The sequence below is a fragment of the Oryza sativa genome, chromosome 2 (assembly GCF_034140825.1).
Source record: "Oryza sativa Japonica Group chromosome 2, ASM3414082v1".
Lineage (NCBI taxonomy): Eukaryota > Viridiplantae > Streptophyta > Magnoliopsida > Poales > Poaceae > Oryza > Oryza sativa.
This window is the reverse complement of record NC_089036.1, coordinates 12,787,582-12,814,878: the sequence shown is the minus strand read 5'-3', so window position 1 is coordinate 12,814,878 and position 27,297 is coordinate 12,787,582. Positions and strand designations below refer to the sequence as shown.

The following is a 27,297-nucleotide window of genomic DNA, read 5'->3' as shown; positions in this document are numbered from 1 at the left end:
AAACCCTGGTTAGACCTCTTTGGATCCATCGGTCAGGTTGAAAGTACACTTTTTGCGTAAAAAAAATGATAGCTAGGCCGGGGCATTTTTAAGCCGAACATTAGATTATTGCACTTCATGATTCGCAATAGTACATATATAGCTGTTGTGGAACAGGGGATGGCCAAACCATGGATAATCATTAGTATATAGCTGTTGTGGTATATGTATGTAGCGGAACATATAGCTGTTGTGGAACAGGGGATGGCCAAACCATGGATAATCATTAGTATATAGCTGTTGTGGTATATGTATGTAGCGGAACGTCTGTGCCCTATTCCATATGCCCTGGTAATCCTCTGTACATCTCACTTGCTAATAGAAATAGAATGTACAATCCTGAGTAGTTATATTCCTGTGTTTCTTAAGTTAACAGCAATAACATCGATTATTCAAACTTGCAGCTTCAAACTTTCACGACTGCTACTGTACATACATGGGAAATATGTTCAAAGCATTTCTTCCGGTCTTTGTTGTGAGATTGCGACCTTTTGGCATGCGTTTTGCGTCTATAGGAGGTCCCTGAGTGTTGTAGCAGCCTTGGCATTCCTCTTTTTCCACTGAAAAGAAAAACAGATTCAAATCTCAACATGCTCACCTGAGCTCTGAATCTATGATATATCTATGTGCAACAACAGTAAGTACTACAGTAGTAAAGAGGAATAATCGAGGTTCTCTTATTTTCCTATAACGTGAGTCACCGATACGAGAACCCTTTACCAAATAGGCCCACATACAAGAAACACACAAGGTATTCTGGTTAGCTATACAAGGTGGTGGGCTACCTGGTTTGAGTTCGAAATCTTTCTATTTATTTAATATTAAGTCGTTTTCTAATATTCACCTTTTTTTTAATATGCCTATATGCCAGAGACTTAGAACTAGAGGAAAATAAGTTAGCCATTTGCTTCGGTAGCGACATAGTACGAAGTACGCCTACTGACCTGGGGGTAGCTTCTGCCAGGCGTGGTGCCACGGATTGGGCGGCCATGCTCGTCGTACAGGATGAGGCCGCTGAACCGCGGCAGCTCGCACCGCATCCCCATCAGTATCCTCCGCTGCCACACCGGCCTCATCGGCGTCATCGGCGGCGCCACCATCGGCGTCCTGCTCCCCTCCTGCGGCGGCGCCTTTGTCGCCGACGGGGCCAGGGGCCTCTCCTCCGCCGTGACGGGCTCCACCGCCGAAGTGCTGCAGGTGCTCCGGCACGGCAGCCTGACGAGCTTCGGTGCGCAGCGCCTCCTGTCCAGCACTCCTGGATCAACTTCGTGCCTGAACTTCGTCTCATGTCCTGATCTGCTGCTGTCTGCTCTGCCTGCAGCAGGTTTCTGGGCGAACTGTAACTGGCCAAAGCTCTGCGCCTGGAACGGTAGCGCCTCCGGCTTCGACCGCAGCGGCGGCCGGCGGTCGCCTCTGACGACAAAGAGCGGCGGCTTCGGCGTGCCGCGCGTCGGCTCCGGCTGCCGCCTTCTTGTCATCTTTCGCAGCATGGATATGCAATGTCCCATTGGATTGGAGCAGTTCACGGTTTCTGGCACGTACGCTTAGGACAAGGAAATTTGCAGGGAGATTGCGAGGGCTATGCATACGCATAGTGTTTGGTTAATTTGTATTGGGTTTTCGTTACGTTGCAAGCAACCAAAAAACGCAACAGGTGGCAAAGGAAAGGTAGTTTTAGCCATTCGGGCTTTCTTGTTCTCTCTATTTTTTCTTCCTTGCATCGGAGTATATATCCCAAGCGGCGCCAAAGAATAAATGTGGGGTTTGATTTCGGACGGATTACTTCCTGCTTGGACTAAATTTATCCGCTTGTGAGAAATTAAGTTGTGTGCGTCGTCGGTGTTCCACTGCCGCCGGGGTGATGCAAATTCATGTGCCTTTCTTGCATGAAACGTAAGTATTCCCAACTCCCAAGTAGTGTGCTTATAAATATCATGGTTTTTCTTGGTGGACCTGAGAGAAGATATTGCTGTTTTCTTTTCCGATTGCCACGTGTTAGCTGCATAAATTTCTGAATGAGTGGCCAAATCTCTACTATTATAAAAATTGAAGATATTTTTGCCGGTATTTTGGTACGTCATCCGTGTATGAGTCGGTTTTCAAGCTCATTTGCTTTTGGAAATACATATCCGTATTTGAGTCGGTTTTTAAGATCGTTCACTTTTGGTAATACAGAATGAATCATATAAGAAATCTGTTTTAAAAAACTCGCATGCTAACTTGAGATGACCGGACTCCTAACTATAACTCATGATTTTCTAAAAATATATATATCCAATCGAACTCTCATAGTGAATTTCATCTTAACTAAACCATATAATAATAATAAGATTAAATAGACTTCACCTGTTGCAACGCACGGGTATTTTTTCTAGTCTCTATATATTCTAGAAAAATCCATGCGTTGCAACCGGAAATATTTAATTAAGTTAAACTTTGGGTAATTAGGATTTTATATTCATGATTTGAACATTATTCAAGCAAATGATTTCTTATCGCTCAATAGCACGTACACAAGTATATACAACGTCAGTGGTCTTGTAGCCTAATTTTATCTTAGCTCCTTGGCTAGAGTATAATCGATGGAGCTAAACGTGTACTTGAACCGATCAGAGACAAGTAGTGGAAAAAAAATCGACGCAAGGAACATGTGTGGACACAAGGACCTCACACGAGCGCCCACGGGGCACTAACGGTAAAAACCGGCTCATTTACAAAGTAATATATGTCACCGACACCAATACTATAGCTGTCGGTTTTTTAAATAATCAACACCTTTAATTTGGTATAGGTATCAGTTCATTAAAAAACTACCACCTATAATATATTATAGGTATCTTTTTTAAAAAACCAGCACTCCTAAAAACCGAGCCGAACTGCTCGACTTAATTCGCGAGCGGATAAGGAGAGAGAGGGGTGGAGTGGGTGTCCTTATCCACTCCACTCGCCTCGTCTCTCTCTCTCTCTCATCAGCGTCGGCGAGCGAACAGTGCCTCCCTCACCGCAGGCGGCGGCGGCGACGCCCTCTCTCACAGCAAGCAGCAGCGACGGCACCCTCCCTCACCGCGAGCAGCGATAGCGATCGTGGCGCCATCTCCATCCTCAAGATCCAGCAGTGTCGGCAACTTCCTGCATGCGGATCCGGCGATGACAACGGCGGCGGTGGCTTCCGCGGGCAAATGCGGCAGCACCAACGGTGGTGGCAGCTTCTCAGGGGCCGATACAGCGGCGGCGGCGGTAGCTTCCCGCAGCAGATCCGGTGGTTACCCGCGTGCAAATCCACCCTGTGGGCTGATTCGCCGCTAGAGGCAACGGCTTCCCGCGGCTAATCCAACAGCGACGACGGCAGCGGCGGCTTCCTACGGTAGATCGGGCGGCACCGACAACGCCAGCGGCTATCCGTGTGCAGATCCGGCTGAAATTCGTAAATTTGGTCCTACTGAAATCAATGAAATTTTGGCCAAAGTCGAAAATACAAACCCTGGAGCATAACACCGAACGGATCGGAAATCTTTCACCATAAATCAAGGGTTAACAGACCAGGCAAGATATATCTATTGCACAAACGTGATTGCCAAATATCAAATCATTCAAGTGGGATCTACGGGATGGAACATCAAAGCCGCCGGATTGCAGGAGGAGGAAGGATGAGATGACTCGTGCTGAGCTTGCGGCCTGGGATTTTTCATGTGCATGAGGAGTGAGCTGAGAAAGCCCATATTTTGTATTTTTCGTATTTTGGGCCACCTGCAGCTCATTGCGTGCGCGATCACAAGTAGACGGACAAAAAAATATTTGTAACGACCGGAAAATTACTAATATTTTAATTAGTTAAAATAAAACATTTGATGCTAAATCAAGTTACAATAAAATAAATAATAGTTATTTTTTAAATAAGACGAATAATCAAACGTTGGTGAAAAAATCAACGACATCATATATTAAAATATGTGGAGCGAGTATACATATATATAATCAATTAACGAGATAACACTAGGCACGTACACATAACACATGCACTACACATAACCAAGAATTAATTATTGTGTGTTGCCAGTGAATGATCAGGCAGTAATTACACCATGTATAGAAGTTGCGTTACTGGAGCCTGTCCTTGTTCATGAACGCGTGTAATCGTAGCGAGCGCGTGGCTATGAAGCCTGAAGTATAAGTAGATAACATCTGCATATATGAATAAGTACACACAGGAGCGAAGCTAGCATCAAAATAAGGGGTACACTGCTATTGAAAATCTAGAAAATTTCAATACAATACTGTACATTTTAGTGTTTTCAAGTGAGAAATTATGAATTTAGAGGGTTCATGTGCACCCGCTATCTTCAACTGCGTACACACAGCTTGATTAATTAACTACTACCTCCATACTAAAATATAAAAAATGAGGATCCAAATAAAATATTTTAGTACTATATACGAATCTGTATGTCCAGATTCGTATTATTAGAAAATGGCATATCCGAGTTCTAGGTTCTTATATTTTGGAGGAAACTTAATATGCTAGTACATATGATCTGATTACGTACATATTTGATATTTTGAAGATGGAGATGAAGATTAAAAGCGGGCACGTAAAACAAGTAAGCTATTAGCGCGTGATAAATTGAGTTTTAATTATTATAAACTTGAAAAATGGATATATTTGATATTTTAAAACAACTCTCTCATGTAGAAAGTTTCCGTATAAAATACGTCATTTTATAGTTTAAAAAGCGTGCTAACGGAAACCGATGTAACATCTTTATATTCGTGAGAAAATAACGGGGCCATACAATACAAATCTGTGAACGAAATGGGAATTATTGAATGTTAGATACGTACCATTCCGGTGTTGAATCTCTCTCAGAACCGTGCAGCCCCTGCAATCGAGTTCTGCTGGATTGTACGGAACGAAGCCGGAGTTGGACAGGAAGAAGTCTAGAGCATCTCGGTTGCTGTGCGGGACGAAGTCGGCGGCGGCGTTATTCAGATTAGAGTGACTACGATAACAAACTATAAGTCAGCTGCAAGCACATATAGAGAAGAAAAGGGAAGATAGAGAAGTAAAGCGGACTATAAATTTATAGCCAGCTGCAGCACGGACTCTAATGCATTATGTTTATATTAGATGTGGTGTAGTATATAACTATTATATAAATGAGCTATTAGATTAGCTATATATGAATTGGAGCTGGTAGTTGACTATACTATTAAACTTGCTCTCAGTGGCAGCAGCGCACTGATCATCCTCCATCTGCGTCAATTCCTGAACCATGGCGTGGATATCGTCTTTAGTGATAACCACTTTGCCAGAGGCGAACACATCATCTTCCACCACTGGCTAGATCGCCGCATGTGGCGGCAGAACAGGCACCGGCGGGGCAGCAACAATAGGGGACGCGTCGTTGTTCCAAGTAGAGATTGGGACGTCCACCGGTGGCAGCAGTGGCGCGGACAGGGGCGAAGGTAGGGTATGGAAGAGGGTGCTCAGGAACCTGGTCAAGAAATTTTTTTTAATATAACTCACTGATTTTCACCATGTATGCACCCTCCTTAATACAAACACGCATCAACTTAAACTTGATCAAAAGTAAAGTAAATTAAGCAAGAGGCACCCTCCTCCATTTCGTTGTAGCTCCGCCCCTAGGCGCGGAGCCCTCCCACAGGACGTTGGGGCCTTGGTGGTAGTAGTTGTTGTTCCTGGAAGCCATGGATGGGATAGAGAGGTGTGCGCGGCGGGGAAGGGGTGGAATCGCCGGAGCCGACAAAGGAACGGGAACGGGCAGTGGTGGCGCGGCGAGTGTGTGAATGGGTGCTGAGAGAGTGCGGTGACGTGGTCCATTGCCTTGGGTATAAATATGCACAAAGCAGCGGCAGTTTGAGGAGTTGGCGCATGCGGTGGCAGCCCAGAGGGTGGGCGCAGTATGGGGCGCATGCGTTTTGGGTTTTGGCACCTGGCGCGCGCAGAGGGTTGGCACTTGGGAAACCAATATGGCAAATATTACTGCGATTAGCTGGAATATCTCAGAAAAAAATAAAATGAAAACTACTGCGACAAAAGTTTGTAAGGAAAAGTTTTTCACAAGAATTTCTTAAAAAAAAACTCTCACGGGGCATCAAATTGCATAATTATGTATTCCTTTCTATTCCATAATTCTTACTTCCCCCGTTCCAGCAACCTACCTAGTAATGGATGGGACAAATCGTAATGGATGGGACAGATCGTAATACTACGATTCTGGATAGTTTCATCCATTACTAGGTTGCTATATTATAAGACGGAGAGATTAATGTTTTGGACAAGTTTGAGTTCAAATCTTTATAACTTTGATTAGAAATAATTAAAATAATTAGTTTAAAAACACAAGAACAACATATTTAAATTTATCCTACAAAGTACTATAACAAAAAGTAAAACTGTATTTATTTATTGTATGCATTATAACAAAAAAAACATAATTAAAGATATATTTTGGAGACTATGTTATTATCTAAAACATCAAGAACTATAGAACCGGTGGGAGTATCGTGAATTTACTAATTTTTGTGTATTTCATCTTCACAAAATAATAAATAAATTCGTTTAGAAACTCTAGGAAATTCACTCAATCTGGATATTATGATTATCCTACAATTATGGATCTATTATCCACTTCATACGTTTTGTACGGAATAATAATTCCTCTGTTTCATATAAGTCGTTTTTGACCTTATTTCTAGTCAAACTAAATTAAACATATTATGAAAATATATTCAACGTTAATAAAAGTAATCTAGCATTCTAGATGTTGCTAAATTTTTATTTAAACTTGATCAAATCTAAAGAATTTTGATTAAGAAAAAAGCAAAGCGACTTATAATATGTAACAGAGGGAGTATGCGATTTCAACGGATAAACCATGTACCAAGTCATTAAATTCATCAAATTAACCTGATTAGGATCACACTATTTCATTCATCGAGCCCATTAGCTCTCATAGAATTTCACTCTATTTCTTCCTTTGTAATGCCTAACAATTAAATATAAACTGAAATAAATACCAATGTACAAGTTTCACTCTCTTCCTTTTATTTGTGCTTACAATATAAAAATGTTTCAGTCTACAAGTTTAAGTTATACTAAGTTATTTACAACTTCAGGCGTCTGACAAATAAGAAAAGAGAAAATATAAGGCGACCAGAAAATAGGAAAATTGTTATAACAATCTTCAGATCGCATGAAACATCCCCGGTGAAAATCTAGTATATAAAGATATATATCATTTTACAAAATTCCAATACGCTTAATAAAGTTAGTGAAATATCTTTGCTAAGCAGATACATAACACCAATGTTCATGTTAGAAATGTATTTGAGTTTAATTAGATATTCATATATATAACCAAACATTAAAAATTATTAAAAATAAACTCTAAGATGAAAATTTGTAGTCGGCGATGAGCTGATGGCCAAACTAGAATTGTTCACCCATCAGGATTCAGCGCATGCTTTGTCTTAGCGAACCATGATTTCGGTTTCTGTCACTTTGTAAGAATAGCCTCCAGCAGTAGTGCAGTAGAAGATCTCAGAGTAGGGGATACTGGAGAACTACCCAAGAAGCCATCGTATAGCGCATAATTAACAGTGGCTGATGTGATTTCAGCATCAACTTGACATGGATCTTGGTTTCCTGCAATTGAGATCTACAGCAACAGAAATATCAGTTCGAGTCCTGTAAATTTGTCTTCTTCTGCAAACTTGTTCCGTTGAAGTTCTATTGTAAGGAAGGTAAAAATGGGTATTGATTTGCATCCTTGGAAGGTGCCTACAATAATGCTAGATACTTCATGTAAAAAAGGGTATCATATTAAAGTATGTTATGTTCACAGATAACTGCGATGCTATCACCCTATGAGCTGCCTATCATTCAGTTTTTATATTGACACTGATACAGGTGTTAGAATCTGACTTGATTCAGGTGTCCTATTCCACAATCTTGAAAATCTGTAGCAAAACACCTAAAAGAATGCAAAGCATTTGATTATTAGAGTTTCACTTTACGCTGCTTTATCCAAAAGTCTCACTTTGCACAAGCCCAATCAGTTGGGTACAAACTGTTGCTCTCTATGCCTACACTGTTTCAACAATAGTCAAATACTACAAAATTTTATTTGGGGTGTGCAACAAAGGTCAAGTTCTATTCAGGGTTAAAGAGAGGCTTAGTTCTGCTAGCTTCTTAAGTGAAACTCAAAACAATCTACCCAGTGCAAAATGCAATTTACTCAATAGAAAACAATTGCATCAAATTAACACGAGGTATGAAGGAAAAACAAAAAAGATCATTACTGACTGAAATTTTTTGTGGGATGCCTAATAATATTTTGCACTGGCCTACCAAATTGTTTCACAATTTCCATAAATATCAGTATACCTTTTCAGATTCAAGAGATATTTTCTCTTCCATTAATATTGTATTCTGGCCTACCAAATAGAAACACTAAATACTCTCTTGCATTTAATCCTATTGAACTATAAGTCTATAACACTGTTTCTTGCCAATAATAACATTCAAGCTTTCCCTATGCCTGGGTTTCTGTTAACAGGCATTAACCTTATTGTCACAAATGAGTAAGAACACCTGACTTGTTAAAGAGTTGGCACTTGGCAGATATGTCAGTGCATGAAAAATGGCATCTATTCTCTGGAATACAAGCACAGAAAGTACTCCTTTTTTAAAAAAATAATTGTACTGGACGCCGTAGTTAATTTTCATGAAATTCAGATTTATTTTAAATGGAAAATGATGTATTTTCAACCTTTGAATGTCATATTAAAGCAAAACTGAATGTGACTCACCAGAAGTTTCGAGGGTTCAAGCCAAGTTAGATAGACAGTTGTTCCTTGTTTCAGACTACGCCCTAGAAAGGTTTTCTGGAAAGTTGACAGGCTCTGTTCTTCCTCAGCACTTGGTTTTTTTATTTGACGAGCAATAATGTCATCTAGAGCCTTCACAAACGTCTTGCCATCAACATCTCTAACGAGAATTATACTCAATGATTTCACAACCGGTGCTGCACAACACAGCTTCCATCAGCTAATATTATGATTTTGTGAGCGTTTTTCATTGGCAATTGATACTTACCTTTAAAAATGGAGTCAAAAACTGAGGAAGCATCAAAGGTCTCAATACCAACCTTTTCTCTCCATCGCATAGTGTCAACGCCGATTGAGCAATCAACATAGAATGCAGCAGCATATATTTTTAGAAAGAACTTCTCTCTGTAACCTAGAAGTGAGCTAAAATTCAAATTGCAAACTGTAAACAAATATAATATGGCACACTTAAAGGTTAAATTTAAACAGTTCTTTTACCAATTTATATGCATACAAAAAAACTCATGCAATGCAGATTAACACTTTCTATGTCATCTAAGCTTACTTTTTTTCCACATTGGAAGAGGGTGTAGTTAGCAATGCGGATTTTCCAATGTGGATATGTCCACGCATACCAACATCTAGGTATTCCGCCTTGAATAGCCAAATAGGTTAGCTGGGCATGTGTGGTTATTCCCCAAACAGTTTATTAACTCTTGCATAACTGTAGCTAATCATGTGGGAATCCACCAATTCAAGTCAGAATATAGACCAAATTTAGACATGGTATCACACAAAGAGTATCAAAAAAAATTCCTACTGGATGATATTTAACAACAAAAAACTCAACAGTGAAGATTTGGATGCAGTGACACTCGATAACATTCCGTCTGGCACATTTCTTCATTTATGCAGCTGATTATTTTAGGCCCATTCATGCAGTCGATTGATCAGCAGTCACTAAATACATATTGCTTGTGTTTCATAGATATATTTTACAATTGCAGTCTTCAAGAAGGGATCATGAGCAGAGTTCATGACAGGGTAAACACTACTGGGAGGATAGTTGGCGCAGCATCAGCTGCCAGGGATGAAACATGTATACTTCAGACTGAAAGGGTCAACATTTGGGAGGAACTAGATGGACCCATTCTTTCTTAATCCAAAGAACATAGTTAGTTGGCTTATTGTAGCCACCACTAACACATGAGACTAACATGTATGCTAATAGGTAAGAGTAAACTAGCAAGCCAAACCTATTATGAGGATAAGGAATTCTCTAAACAGAAGGTCTGCTGCTGCTATGCGCCTAGCTGTTGTGTGCCTTTCATTACCTTGCTTAGTGGCCAGCCTGCAGCAACTGTCCAAAGAAATCCGCACTCATGAAAAAAAAGACAACTTTGACTAGTAGTTTCTGTCTCTTAATGTCACAGAAAGTATGCCATCAGGGAAGTGTTTCTAGAGCTAGTTTAATTGTGTAAATTTCATATGGCAAACCTTTTTACTTTAGACAAACAGAAAAGTTATGGCCAATTTGAATATCTACAATTACATTAGTGTTCAAAGTGAAAGAAATTGACTGCATAGTTCAAACTTATATAAGCCATAGCTTCACCATTTTTGAACTGGGCATGACAGTTCACTGAGGTACTGTTGTCCTAGGTACTACAACAATACTATCCAGTATCAGCATGATCTGCAGTATTTTGTCAGACTGCAGTAATGATGGGTAGGAACGCTGTCATATTTTCCAACAATAATATCTATTGTTCATAAAATATTGAACTGTTTAATATCCATCTAGTTTGCCAGGTTAATATTTAGTTTGATGCTATATATAATTGCTAGGAGAGCACATCTATGTGATGGGCCTCCCTTCCTTCTTTGGTCAGCTCAGAGCATTACTGGACACTGTATGGGAAATCCTCTAGCCATCTTGTCAATGTCGAGTTATATACACTCAGTATTTAGACCATCCAGACATGCACGTGTAACATGGAGCTGCTCCAAGCCTGTGGTCAACTGTTCATTCATGAAATCTTTCATAAATTACTATGAACCCTTGCATAATTTGGAAACATCATGATGTTTTGCATGAAACTATGTAACCTAAACTGGTGGATAGGACTAATATAGTTAGATTAGATGCTTCAACAGGGAAAAATATTCCTAGAACAAGAGCCAACTAGTGTAGCTCAGTTGAGTTGTTAAAAGAAAAATGATTATGTGATATAAGTAGATAAGACATATTCAACGAACTGTAGCAGATATTTTGGACAGTTATCCAAAAAACTGTCCATTATAGTACTAACTACAGCAGCAATATGTAATGACTGATGAAAAGTTCAAATGGTTCTTCTCATTGTGTCAATTGGTTAAAGAATGGATTGACAATACCATGCTATTTGTTACAGAACAAAACCTATGAGGTATTTCTTTTAGCAAGGATGCGAAGTAGCATAGTCAAGCCGATTTAATCCCGTAGGGAAACGGACAAGAAAATGTACCTGTTCCAAGAATAACCAAAGGCTCGGTGTAGCCCGGAACAGCTATCTCTCGAGGAAATTTCACATTTGTTGTGTCTTCTATAACAAAAGCATCCCCAACTACAGGCAAAGTATAAAAAGATGTGATGAGTAGTTCTCTTATGATTAAGATATTAGAAATCATTTATTGGACACAAACTTTTGAACAAAATTTCAATGGCAGAAAGCTGATGGAATTACACCTGCTGCTCTAGAATACAGTCAATAGCTTTCATTATGTTCCTAAATGCATGTGATTCACTTTTGGAGAGAAGCTTCCATCCCTTCATAATGCCACAGCTATTTAAAATTTACCCTTGCAACCGGTGGCAGATTTACCGCCCGGCGAACCCAGGCAGCCGCCCAAGCTCGTCGTAAAAAACTCCAATGGACTTTTATGTTTTCTAATGATTGAAGATAGCTTTTGTTTAGTAAATATTAGATGTAGTTAATATCTGTCCGGGTTCTAAAATATTTCTGGATCCACCACTGCCTATTCACTAGTATAATGCACAACAAATAATAAGTGCTCAGGCATAACCGGCTCATGAATCCACTAGTGTTCCATGAGCATCTGCTCAAATACCTAGATAGGGAACTGGTTACTCTAGAGAGTAGGAAATGGAACGGCAGTTTGATCTTCTGTAAAGATGTCTTTCTTCAAGTGCAAAATTCTTGAATGTCATCTACTGAAGAATGGAGAGAGTAGGAAGCTAGAACATTATTAATTTCACAAGCCACTTCTCTGAAGTCTCAAACACAAGATAATATGCTCTGCTAATAGAACAGCAGTAATATTTCATATAAGCCTGCTATATTACTTCATGACAATCTTGACAAAAAAAAATCACACGTTCTGACCTATTATTTTCCTTCATTGAGAGCGCAACTGAATCATATGTCTAATGTGCACACTCTGTGGAATAACTATTTCAGGTATCACTGTGTATTCTTCACATCATAGCAAATGCATATCCAACAGATTAACTCTTATCAGCAGTAAGAGAAAAGGCAGGACTGCTGGTTACTCGAATATTGCCAAGAATATGATGGTCCTTATCATGCTTGATTGCATGGATGAACTCATGAGAATGTAACTGGTACTTTGGTTTGGTAACATGAGGCAAGCTTGATGTCAGGGAAAAAAGATTCTATGAACTATATGTAATGTTAGTTGAGTAGGCTGTGTGCATGCACACACAAACACAAAAACAGAATGAAAAACTTGCAGTTCTTCCTCAACCATGATTTCAATCTTACTCTTGGCGCTTGGCGTCAGCATGGGCCATGGAGGCAGGCCAGCACCAAGCACCTTAATGCCAAGGTGAGGCTAGGTGGCCACTATAGCAGGAAAAATCTGCTAGGTGGCCTTGGCAGCTGCCAAGGGGAACACTGAATGGTATTAAATTATCTGGCGTCAGAAAGCTGAAAGTGGGGTAATAGAACTCTAATGGATTGAAACAAAATTGAAGTGTGGTAGTACTTTGGAATCCACTCGCGGCAATAATCATTTCTAAGTCCCACAATTTGTACCTTTCTTTATTTGACTAATGAAGCAGTATACATATGCTTTATCTTCTATACAATCACATCTACTTTTTCCCAGAATCAGTTGGCTGCAAATTCATCAACTTTTCTATTTTTGTGGTTATAAACTTTTGCAATTTAGCGTTATCACAATCAGTAAGCCTATATTTTTAAACAAACAAACAAACACAGTGCCCAAAGTTGTGGTGGATGACAATTTAAATATACAATAAGGTAAAATGTAACCAATATCCTCAAGCGAAAGCACTCAATGCTGTGTCCTCTATTTTGACAACTTGACATTACGTCAGCTCAAGTTGATGTAAACAAAGAGAGCACAAAACATATGTTCAGGTCCCTAAGGCTACAATTCCCAGATTCATATGGTAAGTATGTGTATGAAATCATTGCAAAACTGTTGCATTGCAAGCAAGTAATTGAAGGTATGCATGTAGGCCTAAAGTCTATGGGTTTAGAAGCTTGCAGATTATGACTATAAAGTTGTGATGGGGTTCTCAGCAATTGGTAACACTGACAATTTCCATTCAAATTAGCTGATAGTCCTCTGGCTATGACATGCGAAATGAGATAATTAGGGGCCATAAATCAAGTAACCTCTTGACCATCAACGAAACTGAAAACCGACCGAGCGATCAGGCTCATTGCCCATCCAGAGCTTGAATCATTGTACAATGTAAAAAAACTCCTTACGAGAATATTTAACTGCATCCGTGCCCTACACATTCTAATCTCCAGTATCGGTATAACCCCAATTCGCCCTGGAGACTAGAAATGCATGCGAAACCTGAAGTCCGTATGAATGCTTCCATAAAACAGAAATCCCTAGAGTCCCTCACCTGTGCCGCCCCCCGCTGCAGACGGGATCGGAAGCCTCCGGGCGGCGGCGGCGGAGCGGCGGTAGCAGTTGGCAAGTCCGGACGCGAGGGGCACGGAGCCGGCCGGCACGCCGTGGGGCGCCGGCGCACGGAGGCGAGTGACGGACCCGGAAGCGGGCCTGGCGACCGCGACCGCGACCGCTGGTCCGGCCAGCGCGGAGGACACGACGGGCACCGCGCTCATCGTGCGGCGGGCGGCGCTAGCGCTACGCGTTTGGAGTGGTGAACGGAGAGCGAGTGGAGTGGAGAGTGGAGAGTGGGAGACCGGAGAGGTGGTCGTGACTCGTGACTCGTGGTGGAGCAACCTTATGCGACAAGAGCGACAACCAAATTAGTTGAAGCAAAGAAGGATAAAACTAGGATGGAGAATTATCAGACATACTTAAAGTTGCTGGAAAAAGATACTGTCAATTTTAGTGATGCAAAACTCAATAGGCATAAAGCTGTCCTCAAAAAGCTAGCTACAGAACTTGCAGAAGAATAAATTATCCCTAACCTATGTTTGTACCCCTATTACTTAGTGTGTCACTATATGCTCTATGGTTAACTTACTAGCAATATTTAGAATTATGATCAGTTTGTAGGGTAAGTAACGTTGTATTGTGAACTCAGCAAATAATGAATGTAATATTTCACCAGTAGAAGACATATAAAGTGATAATATTCAGCCCACAATCATAATATGTCTGAACCTTTTGCTCTGTAGTCTCTAATTTGTCAGATAATAGCAGCAAATCGTTTCTTCAGTAACCAGTAAAAAAATATACACCGATAATAATTAGCACAACATTTTATAATATGGTGGTTTGAATAGATAGAAAAGTAAGATATGTTTATCAAATACTTGTTGGAATAGATTATTTTTTAAAAAAAACAAGGCATGGTTGTTTAGAATCTAGCTGTTGGAATACATCCAAAAAGCAAGACACGGTTATTTAAAATCTAGCTGTTGGAATACATCCAAAAAGCAAGACATGGCTGTTCAGAATCTAGCAGTTGGAAACTAGCCGTTGTAATGGAAGCAAAAGCAAGGCATCAATGACCCTATGGAAGCTCAGCTTGAAGCAAAAGCAAGTAATTTCGATGAGTCCATCACTAGTGAGAAGCTTGAAGAAATTAATGATCCTATGGAAGCTTAGCCTGAAGCTCGGCTCGAAGCTCAACTTGAAGCGAGATTGATGGCACACCTTGCTGGTAGCTCTAATCACCTAGAGTGCTAAAAATAAATTATATGCCCAACGTCAAGAATCGGCAAGAGAAGATGTGGAAAGAGCCTTTAGGGTTTTGCAAAAACGTTGGGCCATCATACGTCACCCGACGCAAATTTGCGCGGCATGGATAGCAGCGTGGATGATGGGGATAGCAATGCCTGGTTGCAGAGAAGGAAGGGTTTGCGGTGTCGATGGTGGGGGTGGAGTGGATGCGGCGTCGGGTGGTAGTAATAAAGGGGATTGCGGCATTGGGTGGCGGGAGAGGAATCCGGCGTTGATGGAGGTGCAGAGGGGTTTGCGGCATTGATTTTGGGGGGAGGGGGTGCAGATTGCCACATCGAGAGGTGGGGACGGAGGGGTTGGCAGCGCCGGGTGGTGGGAAAGGAGCAGATTTTGTGGCATCGGGTGGCGGCGGGGAAGGAGCGATGCAGTGGAGACTGCAGGGCCAGTGGAAACAGCGAGAGGATTTGGGGATCAATCCGGAACTTGCATGAAGGAATTGAGGAGCGTTGATTTTTTTTATCCTGTAGACCCCACCTTATTGCCGTCTCACGGAAATAAGCAATGTGGAGTGGGTCTCCTCCTACTACCGCCTGTCACTTGGTCCCACACTGATACCCATGTTGATAATATACATTGATGTTGCCCTAAGATGCAGATATTAGTATATTTTTAAAACCGTTAAATGGTTTGTTTTACATGAAAACTTTATATATAAAAGATATTCTACAATATCAAATAAATATATGTTTAAGTTTGTAATAATTAAAACTCAAATAATCATGCGTGGATGGTTTGTCTTGTTTTACGTGCACCGTAAAATTTTTGTCTTAATCCAAGTCAAATGGGGGCATAAAGAGAGCAACTATGGGACAAGATCCTGTCACAAGACCAGGATACTTTAATGATCGAGCTCTTACATCCGACTTGGTCTATCTCCTACGTGTAAAGCAACATTACTCACTCAACTCCTTACCCCAATGATTGTAGCAACAACAAGAAAGGGAGGGAGGCATTGACGAGATGAAGCACTAGCGGCATGTGGCTTGCCATCCGCCCATGCGACGACGGTGCGTCCCCCCTCCCCTACCTTGATACCCTGTACTGAACCTGGTACTTGTCGGTACCGATCAGACCAGGTGCCTAGGCACCAACTCTAATACACTAGGTGGCGCGGCAAGTTTGGATTATGGGTACCAAGCTTGAATATCAGTCGTGATACCTTTAGGTATCAGGCTTGATACATGTGGGTGTTGTCAAAGTTCAATAGTTGCAAGTCAAGGATGACGTACTTGCACATAATACCGACGAGCTGTAGGATGGGCTAGCGAGAAGTACCACCAAATCGAGTCATCCGACTCCAAGGCCATTGACGCGCATGGAATCCGATGACACTATAGTGCCCTAGGGCAAGGTGACTAGTACGAACCCCCGCCTTTGGGCACAATACCCAGGGAGGCCGCACTGTGGCGAGGTCCTCCAAAATCTAAATCTCGTATGACATGAGGTTGAGCTTGGAGAGTGGAGACTAAATCCAACACATCTCGCTTGTCAGCGTCTTCCTCGACCATCATAGCGATTTGTGACTTTGGAGGCAGTATAATTAGTGAAGCTCTTGAGTCTTGACGACGACCATCCTGAATGGATCTCCACGATACAAAGGGATGGAAAACTCATGACGAAGATGGGGGGAGGATCAGGGTGGTACGTAGGTGAGCGGTGGGGGTGGATTGGAGTAGGACATGAAGGGGGAAAGAGATAGGAGGTCAACCATGAAGAGGATATGAGGGAGGAGTAGAGAAAGAGGATGGAGAGACGCGTGCCTAGTCTAGTTTTTATGTGTTCACTGATGATTTTTAAATTATATAAGCAAATTTCTATTGTTTATATTTGTCGTGTAGAAAAAAATAACAGTATAACACATTTTGAAATATTTGTGATGTCAAAATTGAATATGTAGTACTATATTGTACTCCAAAAAGGGGGAAAGGAATTAGGAAAATAAGAAGGACGCTATCACGCCTAGCGTGTCCAGCTCGGGACGCAGTTGAAAGTAGCGTCCGCCTGATGGGTCGACCTAAAACCCAGATATCCAATCCGGCCCTTCTCATCAGTTGTCAGTCACGCATCGGCGCCGCCCTCCGGCCAGCAGCGACTCGCCGACACATCTTCAAAGAGTCCCGCCGTCGTATGCGTGGCTCCCCTCCCCGGCCTCTCGTCTCGTGGGAGGTCTGGATCGACCGCTTCCTCCGCTCGTCGCGGCGAATCCAACCAACGCCGGCGTCCCTCCGCGCCGCAGCTTCCTGTGCTGAATCTCGCCGCTCCCCGAGTCCGGGAACGCACGGAGCGGGCGCGGCGAGCGGCTGGCACCTTGGTTCAAATCTCGCCGCGAAACTTCTAGTAGCAGGCAGCGGTTTAAATCTCGAATTTATCCATTTTGGTGTTCGGCTGAGCCCCCATGGCCGACGCTAGGTCCGCCCCTGAATCGCTGCCGCCCGCGTTTCTCGAGTTCCTCCAGGAGAATGGCTTGGACCCAATGATGTATTCCATGGTCGACACCATCCCACGATACATAAGGTGAGGAGGCAGCCTGAGATTGATTCAGAGCTACTTATGCTCTGATGAATCACCGGAAGGCTTTCATAATTGTTATTGTCAGTTTACTTGCCTTGCATTGCGTTGAGTTTGCTTTGTGATTCCAAGGCTAAAACCAGGCATGGAGCCCCATATTCCAGAGATTCAGAGCGAGCTGACGTGCCATCTCAACAAGGTTTCATGGCTGCCAGATTTCTACGCAATTCCGCCTCAAGTTCAGATTGCTAGCTCCATGGCCTATCAGCAAGGAAAGGTGACAAGACATTAAAATTTACTTTTGATTCTGTTCTTTTTTTACAGGCCAGCGCAAACGCATTGGATTGCATAATCGGTTAATGGTATCCTAGATTAACTGAATGTTATCTGGTGTTTATGCAATTTTATTTTTATTCTATGAAGTGTTTGCCAGATAATTTATCCTAGGTAGAACTCTTAAAACATCTTACTTTTATGTGCAAGAGAGAAATTGTCTCAAGTACTCCTTAGTCCTTATAACACTACTTGTACTGTTACAGGATAAAGCTGCTGTGCAATCATGTCTTATCATGTGTTCTTTTATTTGCTCCATTGCTTCCTGCTAAGACATTTTAAATACATTTGGCTAGATCTATGGAATTGATGCAGCTTCTGGAGCTGCTGTCTTAGCACTTGATGTTCAACCAGGAGAACATGTTCTGGACCTCTGTGCTGCCCCAGGTAATTAATTCAATATTGTTATATATTACATCACACCAGTATTTTATCTGTGGCAGATGTCTACCGTGTATAACAATGGCCCTTTGCTAGACTTGTTTTTTTGCGCCACATGTATTCAGCAGTAATGGAAATACCTAGTTTTCTCCATAAAACACAAGAGTAATTATCTTTCCTGATTGGTTGATCTTTGGGGAAGTAACTGCTCTCTCTGCATCGTTGGATTGAACCAAATCTGTTCAGCCCCAAACCAGATTTATGGATTGACACAGTCTTTAAGTTTGAAATATATGTTGAACTTTATTCTCAAATAGGTTTGATATAGCATTGTTATATTACATATACATTGCAAAATTGGTGATGGTCAAACTCGAACGCCATTTTTGCATGATTGTTTTGTCATAAGTCTGTAGTTTCTGTTAGATTATTTGTTAGTTGTGGAATTATTCTGAATGATGTGCTCATATCATGTGCAAGGTGCAAAGCTTTGCATGCTTGCAGATATGCTTGGAGGCAGAGGTTCTCTGACTGGCGTTGATGTTGCAAAGCACCGTCTTGCGGCCTGTCGTACGATGTTGCAGAAGTATTCTCTCGGAGATCGTTGTCGTCTCTTTGTTGCCGATGGGACTTCATTTTCTATATTACCTGTGAACTCTAGCTTGGGTAATGGAGAAGGTAATAGTTTGCCTCTTTAAACAGAGTAAAATCCTTGCTTTCTGTCTTATTGCTCATGGAGCACTTGAGTAGATGCATCTGGTTGCTTATCTATCACAGGATCAACTTGTCATAAGGACAATGGAAGTACATTGTCGGAATGGACTTCAAAGAGATCGTGGAAAGACCGACAAAAGTCTAAAAAGGCAAGAATGGCGGGTTCACCTCATCTAACATCAACTTCAGAACCTGAACTGATATACTATGGCAAACATTCAGGATTAGTTGGATTACGCAAATGTGATGCTATTCGTCCATCAGCTGATGATGAAGCCCAGACATCTGGCTATGACAAAGTATTCCACAGAAACCTTAAACAATACTGTCCTTTCTTTCTTCAGTACAATGCTGTTTTTTTAGTGTTACTGAAAACAAACTAATGATATTTTTAGTTTTTTATCTGTGCACTTTGATCATTTTAGGAAGGAAATGTCTTGTGATTTAGTGTGCTATCTTGAAAAGTTTGAAGACCTAGCCATTCCAAATGTTGCACGCTTCAATCATGACATAAATCTAGTGTCTCGTTTAGTCATCAAGCACTCAATACATCTTATTGAGAACTACCATATTCCCTTGTCCAATAAAGTATTCATGTTTATAACTTTGTGTATGTAACATTTTGACTCTTGATAGTTTCCTTTCTATAATTAAGCAGTGCTTCTGTGTCCACCAGAAAATTAACTTGCATGCTCACCAGAGAATCAGCTTGTGCAAATATTTAAAGTAGTACAATTAGTAGTGGAGTTTCATGTAGATGCAAATCAGGTCTTTGAACTTCTCTTAATATTGCGTTGTTACTTTGTGAGAGAGAAATGAAGCACTCTTCTTATGCAACATACTTTTCCAGCAGGAATATCCTTTGGCAGTTTATTTCACAGCTTGGATAATATTTTTAGTTTGTTATGTTTCAAATGCACACAGGTCCTAGTTGATGCAGAATGTACTCATGATGGATCCATAAAGCACATCCAAAAATTTGAGTTCTGGGGATGGAAAACCTTAGATCGTCGTGTACTTGATGCAGAAAGAACTGATGACCTGCTTCATCTTCAGGTACTACTTTCAGTCTTGATGCTTGCTTGAAGGGTTGACAGTTGGCACCCAATCAAGCTATGTACATTTTAGATATAATTACTTATCTCGTTAGCATGTGAGTGCACAATTTCATGAGTTTCATCCGTTGTGCAGTTACGCCTTCTCACTAATGGTTTTAAATTATTGAAAACTGGTGGATCACTAGTATATAGTACTTGCAGGTGAGTAATCTCTTCACATGCAATTCCAATATTTGATGCCTCCTCAATCGCTTCCCAGCTGTGTAGTCACCTTTTCCTATTGCATTTCGTGTCTTACTTAACTACTGATGGCTTGCGTTGAAATAGCTTGACAGTTGCACAAAATGAGAATGTGGTTCAACAGTTTCTTTGCAAACACTCTTCAGCAGGTACAGAATAGCCGTGTTCCTCATTTCAGTATTATGTATATCCCTTATATTTTTACTTTGAAGATGAATATTGTTATTTTTCTCAAATGGACTGATTAAATTGATTGTGGTACTTCTAGTCAGGAAATCTTTAGTAGTGTACTTGTTCTCACTTCTTGGTGTGGTTAAGTGAACCTTACTTATAACAAGATTATTTAGTTTGTCTTGGTTCATTGAAGTTGTCAAAGTTCAACAGATCTGCCCTGATGACCTTCTGGGATTTCTTTTGCAAACATGCAGAGCTACAAAAGATTGATTCAGCTGACAGTTGGCCTTGCAGAAGTGGCAGCATCTTCAAAACATTGCGATTTGATCCTGCAACTTCACAAACGAGTGGCCTTTTTGTTGCCAAGTTCACTAAATTACAGATTTAGAGCATATCTGATCAGTCTCCATGTAGTTCTAAAGATGTGCATTTAACTAGTATATGATTCCATGTGCACGTTAGATGTTCACAAGTAACTGTATGCTTCAAATTCCCGGAGCCATCACTGTTATGGTTTGCGAAGCAAAGTGGTGCAAACTGTCAGCTATGCGAATCTAAACTTGCAATTTGGAAGGTAAAAGCTTGGTTTCAGTTAACATTGTTGTCTGCTTTCATGCTTTGGTATATGCTATTTATTCATTAAGTCGAGAGTCGATTTTACATAAGACATTCTCGTGTTTGTTGAATTTTTCGTACTACCGGATACAGGTATGATTTGTAATACTGGCTTCAACTCGAGTACATCCGAAGACAGATAAAGAGGTGTCATAGAATTTTTGCGACGCTATCTGTCAAGATATAAGTTTGGCATCAATACACAGTAAAAATTTCCAGGGTTGATAACATGGCATTGTGTGCGCGCGCGTGCGTGTGCTTTCCTGGACTGGTATCATGCCCTTACTCAATGCAGCAACTTGAGGATTGTGTCATGTCCAAAATAATATGGTGTAACTTACCTTGCGTATATTTGTTACTATACTTTACATGGGCGTTGCTCTTTTACTATTCCCTTCATCTCATTTTAAGCGTCTCAATGTCCAACTTTTGATCGTCCGTCTTATTTGAAATTTTTTTATGATTAGTATTTTTATTGCTATTAGATAATAAAACATTAATAATACTTTATATGTAACTTAATGTTTTTTATTTTTTTTCAAAATCTTTTCAAATAAGACGGATGATCAAAGTTGGACACAAGGAAACTCATGAATGCGGTTAAAATGGGACGGAGGGAGTACTACTTTAAAAAAAAGAGTCCAAAAGCAATCCAGAATGCCAAACGTGAATTACCAACCATATCGATACCACGGCAATTAAACCAGCCTTTCTTTGAATAACAGACAAAAAGAAAGAAAAATATAAACTTAAAAAAATACATTTACAAAATAGCTAGACTATCACCACTGTCGCCACTAGATGATCTCTATCAATAAAATGATGCAGAGCTTTTGCCTTTGTTTCAACAAAGCAAGTTGCAAATATGATCATATTGCATCTCCAACATTTTAAGCACTATACCTGTGAATTGGTCCCATCTGGACACAAATGGGTGCTTCAGTCCACTTAAATCAACTACGGCAGATGTTCCTAGAAAGCACAGATTTACTACCATCAGAAACAATATTGTGTATGTTTTTCGCAATTGCTATGTACAAACTAACATCAATATTCAATACGCACAAATCAAGCCATACCTTTTTGAAAAATAAAGTATTAAAAACTCGCATGTACACCCTACAGGGATGTACAGGCCTAAAGTTCATACAAGGCTGCGTTAAGTTAGACCAGCAGGTTCGGTACTTAGCTCTCATTCACGAAAAACGAGCTAATCTACTAGCGCATGATTAATTAAGTGTTTGCTTTAAAAAATTGAAGAATAGATTAATATAATTTTTAAAGCAATTTTCCTATAGATTTTTTTTAAAAAAATAGTTAATACCCAGCTTTGCTATGGATAAAAATGAATTATGCATGCGAAAGGGCCTATAGCCTAGTGGTTACATGAAAGAGTTTCAGTAGCATCATAGGTCCTAGGTTCGACTCTCCATGGGAGTGAATTTTTCAGGATTTAACGGCTTTGTGTTTTCAGTGGTAGGCGGATTTAACGGCTTTGTGCTTTCAGTGGTAGACGACGTACACCTCGACAACGAGACGCCTGTGGTGACTTCGTCAATCTCTAGGATGGATTTACCGGCCTAGTCTTCGAAGATGCTCATAGGGGTAGCGGTGAGTGTGCGTGCATTGTGAGTGTTTGTGTTGTACTGTGTAATTTTAAAAAAATGAATTATGCACGTGCTAACATTTTTTTGGAACAAATAAATTGTAAGGTTTTTGAACAAGTTCATCCTTGATTCCGTGTGGATATTTTTACATGGTAAACTTAAATTCAAGAGATGAAATAAGCTATTAAAAATTTGTAGAAGGACCGTTTTATAAAATTAAATTACAGAAAGGAGTAGTTGGTAAAAAAAATACAACACAATTGGTGAGTGGTAGATTCGCTACCACAACCATTATCTTCTTTTAAAGGAGTATAGAAAACACAACGTTTTAAAATACTTCGGGAAGCATGCACGTGAAAAAGGAGTAACAGATTAACACGCAATTAATTAAGTATTAACTAAGAAAAACTTGGAAAATCGGTTAATGTGATTTTTTTTCAAACAACTTTTCTATAGATTTTTTTTACGAAAAAAACACCATTTAATAGTTTGAGAAAAGTCAACAAAAACGAGAGAAAGTTTTGCACTTGCACAAATGAACTCAGCCAAAGAGCAAGTTTAATAGTATAGTCAAATAGCTAGCTTTAAAAATTGACACATCATCTACCGTCACTTTAATAGCCTACCCATATAATAGTTTTATATAATTATATATTACACTATTAATATGGCTCACCACATAATATTTTGGAGCTCGTGCTACAGCTGTCTATAAATCTGTAGCCACTTTTCTTCTTTCTTCTTTAAATGTGTTTGTAGCTAGCTTTCAGTCAAATAAAAAATATATGTTTGTAGCTAACTTATAATCCGTTATTGTACTTGCTCTAGTTCATTTTACAAGTTGAGCAATACCTGTACAGTAGGACCAGCGTACATGCCATTGCGCCCATTAATATTCGCTGGTTCGTCTTTCTCAAGCCAAACACAATTATCTGGCACATCATCTACTTTTGCATGTCCAACCGCTGTAGTTGAAGCACAAGTTGTTAGTGATAAAATCAAACTGCATACAAGTTTTGTTAGATAAACGAACACAATGTACTAATGTACGTGGTAATTGTTATTTCCAACACCAAAAAATTGAATAGAACAGTGACTAAATAATAGACCATCCGTCCCAAAATAAGTTCATTCCTTACATATCAATACAAAACCAAAAAGACCAAAATACCCTCACTTTCTCAAATCCCAATACAATCATTTATCTATTTATCTATTCCCAAAACATTTATTATTCTCTACTTTTATAAATTTTGATATAATGATTACTAAGAAATAAACTTATTTTGTGATAAACCTGAGAAGCTAGATGTGAACTTATTATGGAACGGAGGGTGTATATATGTTTTGAACCAATATCAGATATGATTAGTATTTTACCTCCACCAAAGAAGTGGAGTTAAGTTAAATACGAAACCTGACAAACATGTAACATGATGACAGTGAGGGGTTTCACTTACAGAAGCTAGAAAATGGGTAATCGTGAAAATAGGAGCAAACATGCCCAGTAGATTCGAACTGGTACTGTGGGTCAGGGGTAACGACATCAAGAAAAGCACAAGAGCTCACTGAAGTAATGCAGTGTATGTTCCCATCACTTTGAGGATATAAAACAGCGGTTGGACAAGGGGCATTCATAACATCATCCTTATGTAACTCGCCAAGTCTCACTACAAATCAGGAGGAAAAAAAAGAAGCATTACAATCCATAAAAAATCTTGAAAGCCAATCTAAAACGATGTGTAAGGGTATGTTCAACATTTTTCAATTTTTATTTTCTCTTTTTTCACGCACACGCTTTTCAAACTACTAAACAGTGTATTTTTAAAATAATTTCTATAGAAAAGTGATTTAAAAATTGTATTAATTTATTTTTCAAGTTTAAAAAATCATATTAATTTATTTTTCAAGTCTTTTAGAAAAAAAATATTAAACGGAGTAATACTTCATTAATCAAGTGCTAATCCGGTGTTATATTTTTGCGAGCCAGTGGAAGGATTCCCAACCCCAAACGAAGATAGCCTAAACAACACTGAGCAACCAATAGGCCGGGTTGGGTAGTAGCAACACTACTGTGTTAGAAACACAAATTGTTCATTAAGAGCATCTCCAACAGCCTCTCTACCAGCCTCTCTAAGCCAAATTTTAGCCATTCAACCACAAAAACGAGGTCCAATAGACTGGCCAACCGGGCCAAAATCGCTGGCTGGCTGGCTAGATTTGGCCAGCCAAAACGCCTCGCCAAACCGGCCCGCAGCAACTGTACTCCTCGCAAGGTCGTCGGGGCGCCGTCGTCGTCGTCGGGGTCGTCGTCGAGGTCGTCATCGCGAGCCGTCGCCACCATCGCCATCCCCGCCCCGAGCTCCGCCGCCGCGCCCCTCAAACCATTGTCGCCGTCGCCGCCTCCCGCCTCCCAGCGCCGCCGCCATCGCATCCCCGCCCCGAGCTCCGCCGCCGCGCCCCCCAAATCGTTGTCGCCGTCGCCGCCTCCCCACGCCTCCCGCCTCCTAGCACCGCCGCCATCGCCATCCCTGCCGCCCCCCCAAACCGTTGTCTCCGTCGCCGCCTTCCGCCTCCCTACGCCGACTCCCGCCGCCCCGCGCCTACCGCCTCCCTGCGCCGCCTCCCTCCTCCCAGCGCCGCCGTCATTGCCGTCGCCGCCTTCCGCCTCCCCACGCCGACTCCTGCCGCCCCGCGCCTGCCGCCTCCCCGCGCCGCCTCCCGCTGCCTCCCTCCTCCCAGCGCAGCCGCCATCGCCATCCCTGCTCCCCAAACCGTTGTCGCCGTCGCTGCCTTCCGCCTCCCCGTGCCGCCTCCCGCCGCCCCACGCCTGCAGCCTCCCCGCACCGCCTCCCGCCTCCCCGTGCCGCCTCACCGCTGCGCCATGCTTCGGCCGCCTCGACGGGAAGAAAGGGGAAAAAGAAGTAAAGAGAGAGGAAGGGGGAGAGAGAGAGGAAGAAGAGGGAGGTGAGGCTGACACGTGGGTCCGATTTTATTTCGGAGAGGATTAATAGAGAGTCTGTTGAAGTGAGTATCTAGTTTGACTAGCTAAATTAGATGGAGAGTTGGCTATATGCGTGTTTGGAGAGTTCGATTTGGAGAGGTTGTTGGAGATGCTCTAACTTGGTACTCTTGAAAACAATGCAAGTATAAATGTTTTACACTTCTATATATTCTCAGAGACAAGAAACTGATTACTCCATGGGAACTAATAAATCCATGCCCACAATTAGTATATATTAATAGCTGATAATAGATAAACAAAATAAAAAAAACACATATTGAAACAGAGTACAGAAAACAACCTGGCTTGCTGTTACTGTTACTTGCTAGAACAGCAGGCTCCACCCAATCATACGATTTAACGTGCATCGAGCCATACAGTAATTTGGTCAACACAGTCATTCCCGGATGATCATGGAGAGGAATGGTGACTGAAGTTGGTAAGCAGAAGATTCCAATCTACAGGACACACATGAAACACCACCATTTGCTGAGTAATTAGCAGAGGTTTCGGTCGCAAAAGTGCTACAGGAAGAGATATCCATGTTGAACTTGAACCTACAGAGAAGGCATCGCAGTTGTAGACATGCAGATACATGAAGGGCGGCGTCACTGCTGAGAGTGAGTCCTTCAGGATGTTTGATTCATCGACATCATCATCTCCGAGTCCAACATCCGCAGGAGTGATGGTGTCTGAACACAAAACACATCATTTCTCACCGTATTAATCGGCGTACAAGAGATATTGCAACGAATGGAGTAAAGTAACCAACTGGGCATTGGTGCTGGCAACGTGGAGTTCTGAACATAATTAACAAGAGACAGACAGGACGATGAGATGAGAGTGGACGCGCGGCGGGAGGCGGTGTACCCAGGAGAGAGGAGACGGCGCGGATGGCGTGGTCGGGCGGTGGAGAGGAGGAGGAGGACGGGGGCGGGAAGGTGCGCTTGCAGAGGTCGTACAGCGCCTGCACCCGCGAAGGCGTCGACGGCGGCGACCGCGAGGGCATGATGTATCGCCGCCAGGAGAGGGGCGGACGGACGAGGATTTGGCCCGGGCTCCACTGGTCAGGTAGTTGCTTCAATGCTTAATTCGTACTATGGACTATGGTAACCGGGATTTTAGTGCGGGTAACATTGCATGTCGGACTGCTATTTTTAAACTAGACCCAGTCAGAACAGTGGGCCGACCGATCAGCTCGCGTTTCTAATCCCCGCTTAATTTACAACGTCTTTTACTAAGGAAAAATGCTACGGGATACCATCCCGTTCGGACGGAATAATATCTCGGAGGTATTTTTTTTGATACCTGATAGGTATCGACTGATACCTCGTTCTGACGGAATGATACCTCAGAAATATTAGCTGATACCTAGGTGGATTGAAATGTTTAGTAGAGATTTTTATGGAGTTTTATATCTTTGACTTCGATTCTTAGATGTGACATACACATTGGACATCTATACATCTATACTGCTATATCTATATCTATACTAATATAAAAAGGAGGAGTTGTCCCCCTCCAATCCTACAGGCCAAATCACCCGGATCAA

At 41.3% G+C, this 27,297-nt stretch overlaps 4 protein-coding genes across 6 annotated transcripts; 1 reads left to right on the top strand and 3 right to left on the bottom strand.

The window, feature by feature from the left end:
• Positions 1-244: 244 nt before the first annotated feature.
• LOC107277773 (uncharacterized) lies at positions 245-1,654 on the bottom strand. Its single transcript, XM_015769466.3, has 2 exons — positions 984-1,654; positions 245-599 (listed from the first exon to the last, which is right to left on the bottom strand). Exons 1-2 carry the CDS (start codon positions 1,545-1,547, stop codon positions 549-551), a joined length of 615 nt encoding a protein of 204 aa, XP_015624952.1. The 5' UTR covers positions 1,548-1,654; the 3' UTR covers positions 245-548.
• Positions 1,655-7,249: 5,595 nt separating this feature from the next.
• LOC4329165 (fatty-acid-binding protein 3, chloroplastic) lies at positions 7,250-14,088 on the bottom strand. Its single transcript, XM_015767838.3, has 5 exons — positions 13,799-14,088; positions 11,397-11,495; positions 9,158-9,301; positions 8,872-9,086; positions 7,250-7,718 (listed from the first exon to the last, which is right to left on the bottom strand). The coding sequence occupies exons 1-5, from the start codon at positions 14,019-14,021 to the stop codon at positions 7,557-7,559; spliced, it is 843 nt and encodes a 280-aa protein (XP_015623324.1). The 5' UTR covers positions 14,022-14,088; the 3' UTR covers positions 7,250-7,556.
• A 3,069-nt stretch (positions 14,089-17,157) lies between these two features.
• LOC4329164 (rRNA (cytosine-C(5))-methyltransferase NOP2C) lies at positions 17,158-21,521 on the top strand. Of its 3 annotated transcripts, none has more exons than XR_010739495.1 (10): positions 17,158-17,625; positions 17,763-17,896; positions 18,249-18,339; positions 18,814-19,011; positions 19,111-19,346; positions 19,972-20,103; positions 20,239-20,306; positions 20,433-20,494; positions 20,774-21,093; positions 21,228-21,521. XR_010739495.1 is itself a non-coding variant. In XM_066307749.1 (9 exons), the coding sequence occupies exons 1-9, from the start codon at positions 17,507-17,509 to the stop codon at positions 20,905-20,907; spliced, it is 1,185 nt and encodes a 394-aa protein (XP_066163846.1). In that variant the 5' UTR covers positions 17,158-17,506; the 3' UTR covers positions 20,908-21,115. The 3 variants fall into 3 exon arrangements, 1 of the variants encoding a protein (XP_066163846.1); XR_010739494.1 differs by having other exon boundaries at positions 17,752-17,896; XM_066307749.1 differs by lacking the exon at positions 21,228-21,521 and having other exon boundaries at positions 17,752-17,896; positions 20,774-21,115.
• Positions 21,522-21,792: 271 nt separating this feature from the next.
• On the bottom strand, positions 21,793-26,845 carry LOC107276257 (plant cysteine oxidase 3). The gene is made up of 6 exons (XM_015769517.3): positions 26,616-26,845; positions 26,307-26,437; positions 26,047-26,203; positions 24,202-24,411; positions 23,594-23,706; positions 21,793-22,106 (listed from the first exon to the last, which is right to left on the bottom strand). Exons 1-6 carry the CDS (start codon positions 26,752-26,754, stop codon positions 22,092-22,094), a joined length of 765 nt encoding a protein of 254 aa, XP_015625003.1. The 5' UTR covers positions 26,755-26,845; the 3' UTR covers positions 21,793-22,091.
• Positions 26,846-27,297: the final 452 nt, after the last annotated feature.